We start from the raw sequence: 13,005 nt of genomic DNA on the forward strand, positions 1-13,005 counted from the left end.
CGTCTCTTGTGTTCGTGGAATAGATCGAATGTCTGCATTGCTTACATGACCACGCCACGGCAGAGATTGTTTGAGTGGGCTAAAGATTGATTGCCTCGATGTTTTTGGGACTTCGAGAAATTGCGGCGTCCTATCATCTTCAGAAGGAGAAACATTGCGTGTGTGACATAATTGTTTCTTTTTCCAGAGAACTCAGGTCCATTATGTTGTTCTATCGCACATGCGGGTCCCTTGCGCTTGAATGACGCGAGAATAATGGTCCGTAAAGCTCATGCCTCAGTTATCTTGTCGTCATTGTCCGGGTGAGTGGCCCATGCTCGCGAAGCCGGCGAATTCAGTGTTGAACCATTCTGTGCAATGACATGAAAAGGATGCAAGTTAGCTTCCATTGGGAGTGGGAACGTAAACATTGAGGATCACAAAAGGTGTGGTGCGACACTCATAATGTCGCTCTGAATGTTTAGTATGTAGACTTATAATTGATAGATTTCAGACAGTTCATTGAGGCCATCTATGGCCGTATTAAATTTTACAATGAGAAACGCTTCGCGGCGGCTCAGCTTTTGTTCTAAATCACCTCCACGAGGATCTGGCTCGACCTTAGATATTATTGTCCAAGTGAGGTCCTTTTCTTGGTGGTTATGATTTTGCCAATGATTGAGAAGTGGGGCAGTCTGTACACTTTTCTTAATGCGGGATTTGTGTTGGGTAAATCTATGGCGTGCCACTTGGGTTGTTTTTTCAATGTATAGTTTGGGGCAGGGGCATAAAATGCCATAAACCACATTTTTGGTCTTACAATTTGTGTACGTTTCGTGTTGCCAATTTGCATTATTGTGGGAGATTAGCATCCCTTCAATGGTTTTATCACATCAGGTGCAAGTCCCACATTTGTGATGGCCTAAAATTGGAGGTAATCCCAACTGGTTGCGAATGGTGATTTTTTGAGAAATTCTCGGTAATGACGCTCGTACAATATGATTCAAAATACTTCTCTCCTTTCTCATGGTAAAAAATGGGTGACTTTTGAAGGATGGGCCCAGATTTTCAAGCAGGTGCCAATTTTGTTTTATAACTTTCTTCAATGAATTTGAATTAGGACAAAAAGTTGTTACACATACGATTTTCTCCATTTGTGGTGTTTCTTTTTTCTGTAATAATCTTTCCCGTGGTGTCCACCACGCTCTTTTTAATGCTCTTTTTAGCAATTTTTTGGGGGATCCCATAACAAAATCACTCTGAAGCGATTTTTAAAGCTCCCTGCTCACCAAGTAAGTCATTCATTGGGCCCGCACTACTTTGGAGACTATCTTGAAATGTTGAGTTGACTATTCCCTGACACCCTTCTCTGTTCTTTTTCATTTGTTTGTGTCACAAACTTTGGTGAGTCCACATTTGTTTGAATCACCTGAAGAGAACCCCCAACTTCCAATCTACGGAGTTCGAAACGCGTCGACCTTTTATGTTATTTTGGTCTTGCATTTGGCTGTGTAACAAGTGTAGCTAATACAATGAGTCCCTCTGCAGTGTTGAAATCCTTTGCGAAATAATGTCTTTGAATTGACTCGCTGCAGAGAATACTCAGAACCATAAATTCTACACTGTTACCTTTGGTTCTTCTTTAATTGATGAACCATTGCCATTGTATTTCAAAACAGACAAGACCGTTATGTTATATGTTCTGTGTTTCATGTCATCTATGTAAGTGAGCGATTTGTCCTTGATGTTGTCCAGCATTTATGCATTCATCTTGAGTCATTCATGGCTCTTCGATCTAATTTGTTTCTTTTGGTTTTGTGGTATATTGGGCTAATGTGTTTAAATGTATGACAAGTTAAAAATGAATCAATTCTTTGAAGCATAAAAAAATATATTCTCTCGAATTAAATTCGAGTAGGCAGTCATTATTTGATTGATTGGCGCCTTGACCTTTTTGGTGTGAAAATAGATATTAGCATAGGCAATCCCGTTGTTGTTTTTCTTGATTTAAGGCTCAGCCTTGCTGATCAGAGCCAGACCCTGTGTTGTTATACATCTTGAAAGCCAGGCATCCCTCCACTAAATATGGTATGCGCCTGTGGATGGAACAAGTTTGTGGCATGGTGCACAGCAAAGGCTGTGGATCCCCTTTCTGCTCCTCTTTCAGAGGTACTCTTGTATATACTTTATTTGGCCCAGCAGGGCTCTGCTCTGGGCACTCTTAAAGGCTATCTTGCGGCTACCCAATCAGCCTTCCTTGTTCAAGTCCCCTATAGTAAATAGATTTTTTAAGGGTATTACTCATCTCTTTCCTCCATCTGCTTTCGTAATGCTCCCGTGGGACTCGAACCTTGTCTTAACTTATCTCATGTGCGCTCCCTTCGAGCGTCTTCACAACTGCACTCTCAGGCTCCTCACTTGGAAAACTGCCTTCCTTGTTGCCATCACCTCTACTCGTAGGGTGATTGAGCTTCAAGCTCTTTCTTCTAAGCCCCCTTTCTTCTCTGTGCATCCGGACAAACTGGTGCTTCGAATAAGGCCCTTGTTCGTTCCAAAAGTGGCTACACCTTTTCACATTGGACAAACCATTACTTTGCCCACCTCTTTCCTACCTCTGCACCCTTCCAAGGAGGAAGAAAAACTCCACTGTCTGAACCCAAAACGTGCGCTACCTTGACCATACAAAAGATTTCCGGGTGGATGATCAACTCTACATTGGCTATGTAGGTGCCAAGAAAGGTTGGGCTGTTCAAAAGCATACCATCTCTATATGGGTTGTCCTTTGTATCAAAATCTGCTACTCTTTGGCGAAAAAGGAACCTGTAGTGGGGCTGCAAGCTCACTCCACTAGAGCTACGGCAGCCACCACTGCACTGGCATGTGGAGTTCCAAACCTTGACATCTGTCAGGCAGAAATGTGGGCATGCTTGCACACGTTCACTAGACATTACTACCTGGACAGTCGGAGGGACAGCTATTTTGCCTGTTCGGTCCTCAAGGACGTCCTGGTGTGACCCTAGTTCGCAGACTCTCCTCCGGGGTTGGTATTGCTGAGGTTTCTATTCTAAGGTAAGGAATCTACAACTAACTGTCTCTTTCAGATGAACAAGTTACTTACCGTCGGTAATGATGTATCTGTAAGAGACATAGGTTAGTTATAGATTCCTTACCAACCCACCCATCCTCCTCGCACTGCGAATGAGGTTCAAGTGATAGGGACTCCCTTACAGGGCCCTAGTTGTGGCGCACCAGTGGTCAATGTCTTGCATGGCTCTGCGCTTCTGGTGTGGAAAGTGGTATCAGAACTGACGTCAGCTCGCAGGGGCGGTGTCTAAGTAGGCACCGCAATGTCATTCCGGCAACCACGGCACCGACGACGGACACGGAGTCGGCCAACTCCACCTACCGACGCGTAGGGGTACTGCAGAATAAAAATACTTCGGATCCAGTCTGACGCCTGGGGGAAATTCTAAGGCAAGGAATCTATAACTAACCTATGTCTTTTACAGATACATTGTTACCAAAAGTAAGCACCTTGTTCTTTAATAAGTTGTTTCATGATATATAAAAATGTAAAAAACATTTTGATTTTAAGGTGCTTAGTACCACAGTCAGGACTGAGAATTCTGAAGGCTGAGACTTTACAACCTTAACATGACTGTATATCTTTTTTCGTTCAAGTATTAAACTTTAATAACAGCACGTGCACCTCTGATGGGTCGGATGCAAGTTTGCCAAAATGTGTTGAAACCCTGGATGGAGTTCCAATCTTTCCAGAGTGGCTGACGATTGTTCTACTCTGTCTGTACCTGTTGTTTGCCATCATTCTGCTCTTAAACCTGCTGATTGCCATGTTCAGGTGAGTCATGCAACCCTAGTCGTCCTTCTTTTACTTCTCCTCCACTTTACTTTACATCTTTTTATTATTAGCTTTCTTTATCTTTCTTTTTTTTACTTCAATAACTCTGTCTCTCTATATTGCTCTTCAGATCTTTTTTGTATCTTAGACATAGACTCACATATGTACTGGGTTTGTTGTCTACTATTTTTATCCTGTGTCTATATTATTGCCCTTCTACTCATTCCTGCACTCTCTTTGTCTCGTTTCCATTCTCTACACATTACTCTCTAGTATTCTAATCTCTGCTTCTGCTCCTTCTAGTCTCAAGTTCACATATCCACCTGACATGCTAAAAGATTCAAAGTATGACATAGTCAGGTATACTTGCCCTGACATGACACTATTGGTGTTTGTTGTCACTCCTAATCTAACACTATTTACACTCACTTACCACTTAGGCATAGGCATCTACTTGTCTGTGCCTCATAAACAAGATTGTGAGCCAGAATCTCTTTTTACATTTGAAGAGCTCCTAATATTCTCAACCTTCCAGAGAGAGTTCTATCTACTGCTGCTGTGCTGCCGTGTCCAACCATGATGCTATTTGTCCTATGAAGTCACCTGTTTGGAAAAAACAGAAACTGATCAGCGGAAGCGTGCAGTAATTGAAGGGTGTGATCCTGAAAGTAAAGTGGAGGCTTGCTGCTGTCTAATTGTTGCGCTCTGGCGATTTAAAAAAAAAACGAATCTCTGCCCTTTGTTTTTTAATATAACCTCATACTTCACGCATTTTAATTGCACTTTGTGGTAATTCGTACTCTCACCTCGGTCCACCGCAGGGCTCCTACCCTGATTGTTGTGGAGGGTGTGGGCGTGTGCACGCATTCCTTGATTGCTATCAGCTGCTCAGGCTTGGGGGAGGCGGCGCTCTGACGGTCACGAGACCTAGAGCTCCTCCCTCCTTAAATCCAATGCCACTTCTCCCGCGCAGCGGACGCGCGCAGTAATTGAAGGGTGAGATCCTGAAAGTAAAGCGGAGGCTTGCTGCTGTCTAATTGTTGCGCTCTGGTGATTTAAAAAAAAAAAACGAATCTCTGTCCTTTGTTTTTTAATATAACCTCATACTTCACTCAGCATTTTAATTGCACTTTGTGGTAATTCGCGCTCTCACCTCGGTCCACCGCAGGGCTTCTACCCTGATTGTTGTGGAGGGTGTGGGCGTGTGCACGCATTCCTTGATTGCTATCAGCTGCTCAGGCTTGGGGGAGGCGGCGCTCTGACGGTCACGTGACCTAGAGCTCCTCTCTACTTAAATCCAATGCCACTTCTCCCACACAGCGGACGCGCGCAGTAATTGAAGGGTGAGATCCTGAAAGTAAAGCCGAGGCTTGCTGCTGTCTGATTGTTGCGCTCTGGCGATTTAAAAAAATAAACGAATCTCTGTCCTTTATTTTTTTTAATGTAACCTCATACTTCACTCAGCATTTTAATTGCACTTTGTGGCAATTCGCGCTCTCACCTCGGTCCACCGCAGGGCTTCTACCCTGATTGTTGTGGAGGGTGTGGGCGTGTGCATGCATTCCTTGATTGCTATCAGCTACTCAGGCTTGGGGGAGGCGGCGCTCTGACGGTCATGTGACCTAGAGCTCCTCTCTACTTAAATCCAATGCCACTTCTCCCGCGCAAAAATGCATAAATCTGCTGAATCTCTCTTCTGAACAACTTCTAGCTCTCCGCCCCCCAGTTAACCCAAAATGCACCCGGTTCACTGCTGACAGCCTGGCTGTGAAGGTCTGTCCCTGCTGCAACTTTGCCCCTGTCACTTCACTGTCCCTCCTCCTCACCTCTCCTGGTACTAGATCCTACCCTCACTCATCAGTCCGGCCCATCAAAGATTTTACGTTCCTCAGTCTAAATTGCCAATCACTCCCCAAGCATAAAATGGAGATCCTTGACCTTCTTCTAGACGAACAACCTGACGCTTTGTTCCTCACAGAGACCTGGCTCCATGAGAGTGCCGGCCCTGATGTGGCAGCAGCACTACCTCCCAATTATGCCATCGTCAGGAGTGACAAAAAGTGGAGGGGGGGGGATAGCCATCATCTTTAAAAATCTTTTTCAATGCAAATTTGATCCGTTAGACTTTCCCAATTGCGAAGCCGCCCTATTTAAAATATCCCTCAACCCCAATTTCACACTTTCCGGTGTTTTAGTTTACCGCCCGCCAGGACCCCCCACTAACTGGGCCTCATCCTTTCCCAACCTCATAACCCCTTTCCTTTTAAATTCCAAGAATTTCTCAGTCCTAGGCGACCTAAACCTACATCTTGACGATCCCCTTAATTCTACCTGCAGCAACTTCATTTCTGACCTCGCAGCTATGAATATTAGCCTACTAAATACAGGCCCCACTCATAGTGCCGGCCACCTGCTTGACCCCATCTTTTCGAGCCTTCCTCACATCCACTGTGCCCCGGCAACGCCCATATGCTGGTCAGATCACTTTATATCCAAATTCTGCCTAACGCCCCTTTCCTCCCCTACCCCTTTTTTCCCTTCCCTCAAGGTCCCCAAAAGAGACTGGAAACAACTGAATATATGTGTCCTCTACAAGCTCTTATGCGCCAACCCACCCACATCCGATTCAACGGTTGGCATACGTTCAGGAAACATATACGATTGGCTTTTAGATGCTCTTGACTCTTACCTCCCCCTCAAAAATAAAAAAATAAATAACCACCGACCTCCAGCTCCTTGGTTTAACGAAGCTCTAAAGACTGCGAAATCTAAATGTAAAGGCTTGGAACGGAGATGGAGGAGAGACTACACACCTGATTCCAAAGTTGTCTACAAAAAAGCATTAAAATTATACCACAACAACTGTAACTCCGTTAGGGCTAGCTTTGTCTCCAAAACCATCTTGGATGCCACAAACTGTCCAAGAACACTTTTTGGCTTAGTTAAAGAGCTTGCCGGCTCTGAGACCCTAGCAAAACCTCTGCGTTTAACTAAACGTCAATGTGACAATCTTGCCCAATTTTTCACGCAAAAAATAGAGAACATTTATTTTGAAATTGCTAACTCACATATAAGCAAAACCCCACAGTCTCAATCCATCTTCTTACCCCAGACGTTACCCTTACCACACCTCACTGTTCCTCCCCAAACGGTTCCACAGCTAGTCTCTTGGCCCCCTCTTGACCTAGACTCCTTGATAACCATCCTTGGAAAGGTCAAATCCGGTTCCCTGAAGGATCCCCTGCCAATCTCCACACTAAAACAGCTGGACCTCTCTCATCTGTCCGTCATCCTGAATGCTCTAAATTCTTCCCTGCTCGAATCCACAGTCCCTGGGCATTGGAAACACGCCATGGTAACCCCTCTCCTGAAAAAGCCCTCTGCCGACCCTAGTGTCCTCTCTAATTATAGGCCCATCTCACTCCTGCCTGCCTTCTCCCAAATTCTTGAGAGACACATTCACTCCCATCTCTCTCAGTTTGTCGAAACTCACAAAATCCTCCACCCCTCTCAATCCGGCTTTCGAACCAGATTCTCCACGGAAACCACACTGTTGGGGTGTCACAGAGAAGTTGCGCCACTGGGGACACAGTCGCACTGATACTGTTAGACCTTAGTGCGGCATTCAACACTATCTCCCATTCAGTCCTAATCAACACAGTGAAGTCTTTGGGCATCTGTGGCTCAGCCTTGGACTGGATAACTTCTTTTTTAACCGACCGCACTTTCCAGATCTTCTCTGTTACTGACACTTCCAGCATTTACCCATCACCCTATGGTGTGCCCCAGGGCTCCATCCTTAGTCCTCTTCTTTTCGATTTATATGTCAGTCCTCTAGCAGACATAGCAGAACAAGCAGGCCTAACTCTTTTTACGTATGCAGACGATTCCCAGATCATCTTTTCCCTCTCCAGTACTGACCCCGGCTCGACATCCCTTCTTCAGACAAGCCTAGGGAAAATTTCTACATGGATGAACCGCAATCACCTGAAATTAAATGGTGATAAGACGGAAGTCCTCATCCTAGGCAAAAATAAAGATCTGTGGGGCCCACTACATTGGCCCGCTGAGATGGGCGCCCTCCCCAAACCCTCCAGTCATGTCCGTAATTTGGGGATAACTATCGATGACTCTCTAACCATGCACCATCAGGCAGTAAAGGTCACAGCTATCTGCTTTACCATCTTGAAATGGTTCAGGAAGATCATCTGGATGCTCCCAGATGACACCCAGAAAATAGTGGTCCATGCCCTCATCACCTCTCGGCTGGACTATGGAAACATCCTTTACCTTGGCTCAAACAAAGCAGTGACTCGAAGACTGCAGTTAGTACAGAACACTGCAGCAAGATTACTTTGCAAGGTTCCCAAAGCCACCCCGATATCTGGCTACCTCTGTAACCTGCACTGGCTCAGGGTGGAGACCTGCATTAAGTTTAAAACCCTGAGCTATATGTTCAAGATCAAAATGGGAACGGCACCACAGTATCTTAACTCTCTTGTCCGTCCCTATGCCCCCACTCGCCATCTACGATCTACCACTCTCGGATATTTCACAGTACCTAGGTTCAAACTATCCAGGATGGGGGGAAGATCTTTCACTTACCTAGGTCCATCACTGTGGAACACCCTCTCGCCATACGCAAAGAGACTGTTTGCACACGCTTCCGCTGATCAATCAAGACCTGGTTATTTAACCAGTAACTCCTTCTATTACTGCCTTTAGCTACACTTAGTCCGCTTGGTGCCGGGAAACCCTTTTTGGGTAGCTGTTGCACCCTATAAATTAAAATAAATAAATAAATCATAAACTACACCACGGTTGATATAGATTCACTCACATTAATCTGAATTTAAATGGGGAGAACAGGATTTCAGTGTGTGTTTGTCAGAAAGAGAGAGGTCTGTTAGAGTGAATAGACTCTTAAGGAGGAGCACTGAAGGTGGCAGAATACCAAGATTCAGTTTTGCTATCACAGAACTCATAACTGATCATGAAAAGAACTTCGACAACTCACCACAACACTTTCCAGCTCCGGTCCTAACTGAAAAGTTTCAGGGAATCGGACAAGCAGGGGCCGAGAAAAAGGGAGGGTGCCAAAACGTGTTTGACTCATTCATTTTTTCATAGGAACTTTAGACACAGGTACAGCCCAATCTGCTGAACGGATTTACACCAGGTTTGACAGAAAGCTAGATCTTGGTACAGAAAGAGTGGTTTATGTGATTTGATGTAAATTTATTGAGTAGTTGTTGAGGCTTTAAGGAAAAGAACTTTGACTTTGACTTGGATAGTGGCTTCTACTAAGCATTTTAACATTTGAAGTCTGTGTAGTACAATATTTGTCTTTGATGGCTTTACTGTCAGAGAATTGGTGGCCAGGGTGGTATGTATTCTGGAGAGCGTATAGGAATTGGGGCAGGGAAATCTTTTTAAACATGGCAGTCGGGTCCATTATGGTGAGAGGTAGGTCTTTCGTTCTGTCTGCATCCTGTTTAAAGTTTGATAGGACCCATAGGATGTTGTGGCGGCGGTAGTGAGAAAGACCCCGAGGTATTTAAATCCTTCTGTGACGATTTGAAAATCACCTGGCAGTGGTGGCCATTCTGATATGTTGTTCGGGCAGTATAGAATTGACTTGTGCCGGTTTAACCTATATCCCAAAAAACAGCCATATTCCTCGATTATTTGGAACACCGTGGGTATCGTTGGGTGTGGTTTCGTTACATACAGGAGAATATCATCTGCATAGAGTGATATTTTTTCCTCCATTTGCTCCTCAGGTGTGACCCTGAATGCAAGCACCCTGGTGTATTTCTAATCGCACATGCTAGGGGTTCGATCGCAAGTGCAAATAGGAGTGGGGATAAGGGGCATCCCTGCCTATTCCTGCAGGAATGTGCGGGAGGTCTTCCCATTGACTTGCACTGCTGTTATGGGTGCAGTATACAATAAATTCACCAATTTCCTAAATTTTGGGCCAAATCCAAATTTGGCTAGAGTAGAGTCTAAAAAGGACCAATGCACTGCGTTAAATGCTTTCTCTGCATCTAACGAAAGGAAAACATGGGGCGTATCATGGTTTTTAATTACCATCATTCAATTGTGCGATCTGCGGAGGTTTCATCTAGGTGCCCGGCCAGGCATGAACCCAGATTGATCGCAATGGACAAGGGTCGTTTTGACTAGTAGGAGTTGCATGTCTAGGAATGTCGCAAGAATTTTTACCTCTGTATTCAGCAGTGAGATGGAGCGATATGAGTCGCATTTTTCTTTGGGTTTCGCCTTCTTTTGAATTAGTGGCAGTGTGATGGTCTACTGGGAGAATGCCCTCTTTGTAGGCATCTTGACAGAGACCCAGTAAGTGAGGGTGCAATAGGTCCTTACAATTTTTATATCGCTCAGCGGGTAGTCCGTTAGGGCCTGGGGTTCTTCCTGTTCTAAGCCAGGAGACAGCCTCACCCACTTCTGCCAGTGTCAGGTCTCACTCTAGTATTTTCATGTCACCCTCCACTGGGAACATGTATGTCTTTAAGATATTCGTCAATGGCAGCTGTTTCACTGAAAGCCCTCCTGCCATTAAATTCTTCATAGTGTGTGGCAAATGCCAACACTATTTGCTCATCTGTGGAGAGAGTCACTTCCTGATCGTCTATGATTGAACCCACCCATCTAACCTCGGCTTCCTTCTTACTAAGCCATAGCAGCAATTTTCTGGCTTTGTCTACTACCTCGTAAAGGCGATGTAGTGTGGCCAGTTTCTGTCGCCTTGCCTGTTCTTGGGCCAGTTCATGATACTCTATTTAACCCTGGGCGTGAAACTGTACTCCACTCGTGGAGTTTGCAGAGTTTTGGCAACTCCGTGTTCTCCGTAGATGCGGAGTTGCTGAAAAACTCCACAACGGAGTGTTTTTTTTTTGTGGTTGGAAGCCCAAAATGCGTATTTGCGTGTGCTGGAGTGACTTACCGGGTGCCACGAGATTTGCTAGGCAGCCGCATGGTCCGGCTAGAGTTTGTGATGGTGAACACGTCATTAAAGCCCGCCAGCAGACTTCCGGCGGGGGTTTTGTGAATATTGTGATCCCGAACATGCAGAATCTGCAATCTGGATAAGGTTATCTCCCGAGCAGCAACAAAACCTTCTTGAAATGACAATTTGGATTAAAATAAAACTGCTCAGGTTGACATTTGGCTATACTTTTTTGTGCAAGGAGTCCTTTTTTTGTTGTTTTTATTTTAAGAGAAAGTAAGTGCCCCAGAGTCTCCAACTTCCTGTTCCTGTCCAGCAGGCTTCTCCCAGTGCTGTGTCCATCTCCTGCTCACTTTTGATTTGGAGCTAGAAGTATCATTCTTTGTGGCTGCTGCATCATTTATCATTGGATTTGAGGACTTTTGAATTTGAGATTTCACAAGTAAGTTGGAAAATTGCTGTTGTTTGTTTGATTGGGGCCATGCACTTAGATGTATTTGTACTTCTCATTGTTTTTATTTTATTTATTGTGGTGGGTGGCCTGTAGTTTCAGTAGGGGCCTAGTTGTTTCTGTGTAAGTAATTTGTCATCCTTTATAAAGGAAACATGTTGCACAGTTGACTACATTTTCTCCGACTTTTGAAATGATCAGTTTGCAATATTTATTAAATTCACTTTGTGGCCCAGTATTTTGTCAATAGGCCTTTTAGCCAGTAGGCCCAGAGCTACTCATTGGTACATGAAACAACTGTTTCTGTGGTGTCTGTTGAATGTAACCATCATTTAGGGCATGGATGTCATTGAATTGAAATACAAAATGTGCTTTTTTGGGGGTATTTCACTTTTTGTTTCATTTCCTTTGTTGGATGTATGTGGTCATAATAACTTGCAAACCCTTTTTAAGCCCGGTGGATTTTCGTTTTTGGCATTGTTGCATTAAAGATATGTTGTTAGCATGCCTCCTTTGTCTGGCCAGTGTATGAGTGTGTTTGTTCATAATAGTGGGCCATCATTTACCTTGGCTGAGCCTCCCCATGTGGCCAGGGGCCATTTTGTAAAGTCTGTGTCCATATAGGCCTGCTTGAGTTCATTGTTTATTTGTTTTCCCAGGCCTCCTCCTGGCTTATTGCTTCTTGTTGTGGTAGCTTGGCCATGTGGCTGGTGGCCATTTTGTGAAGGCTGCCAGTGTGCTTTTGCCATTCTGCTGCATTGTTTGTCTTCCCTTTCTTGTTGTTGTGGCCTGGCCATGTGGCTGGCAGCCATTTTGTGAAGGCAGCCAGTGTGCTTTTGCCATAGGCCTGCATTGTCTGTCTTCCCTTTCTTGTTGTTGTGGCCTGGCCGTGTGGCTGGCGGCCATTTTTTAAAGGCAGCCAGTGTGCTTTTGCCATAGGCCTGCATTGTCTGTCTTCCCTTCTTGTTGCTACGGCCTGGCCATGTGGCTGGTGGCCATTTTGTGAAGGGGCAGCCAGTGTGCTTCTGCATTAGGCCTGCATGCCTTTTTTGCGGTAGCCATGCCTTGTTGCTGGTTGCTGTTTTGCATGCAATTTTTTCTTCTTTTATCCAGCAAAAAATGTAGCACAGTTCACCACATTTTCTAATAAATTTGCAATATTATTGATTTGAATTGATTCACTGTGTGGCCTAGTCTGCCAATGGGTTTTTCCTACCAATAGGCCAGGAGGTACACATGGCTGCATGAAACAACTGTTTCTGTGTTGTCTGTTGAGTGTAAACATCATTTAGGGCATGGAGGGCATTGGGTTGGAATGCAAAATGTTTTTTTCATTTTTGGTATTTCACTTTTTTCATGTGTGTTAAATAAATGCCTTTGTTGGATTTGTTTGGTACTTCTAACTTGCAAACATTTTTTTAGCCCTGTAGATTTCCGTTTTTGGCATTGTTGCATGAAAGATGTGTTGTTTAGCATGTCTCCTTTGTCTGGCCAGGGTGTGAGTGTGTTTGTAATAGTGTGCCAGCATTTACCTTGGCCGAGCCTCCCAATGTGGCCAGGGGCTGCTTTGTAAAGTCTGTGTCCATATAGGCTTGCTTGAGTTCATTGTTTTCCAGGCCTCCTGCTTGTTGTTGTTTTTAGTGACCATGTGGCTGGTGCTAATTCTGTGGTAGCAGTTAGTGTGCTTTTGCCATAGGCCTGCATGTCTTCCCTTTGTTCCTCTTGGCTTATTACTTCCTTCCATTG

General features: G+C 44.6%; 1 protein-coding gene across 4 annotated transcripts in view; it reads left to right on the forward strand.

Moving 5' to 3' along the window:
• Nucleotides 1-13,005, forward strand: part of LOC146808505 (transient receptor potential cation channel subfamily M member 2-like) — a 2,014,188-nt gene that overhangs the window by 1,237,597 nt on the left and 763,586 nt on the right. For all 4 annotated transcript variants that reach the window (XM_085623584.1, XM_085623586.1, XM_085623585.1 and 1 more), the window contains one exon: nt 3,661-3,838. In XM_085623584.1, coding sequence (XP_085479710.1) covers nt 3,661-3,838 — 178 coding nt within the window. The remainder of the gene's footprint in view (nt 1-3,660; nt 3,839-13,005) is intronic.

This window comes from Triturus cristatus, chromosome 8, assembly GCF_964204655.1.
Source record: "Triturus cristatus chromosome 8, aTriCri1.1, whole genome shotgun sequence".
NCBI classification, from domain to species: Eukaryota; Metazoa; Chordata; class Amphibia; order Caudata; family Salamandridae; genus Triturus; species Triturus cristatus.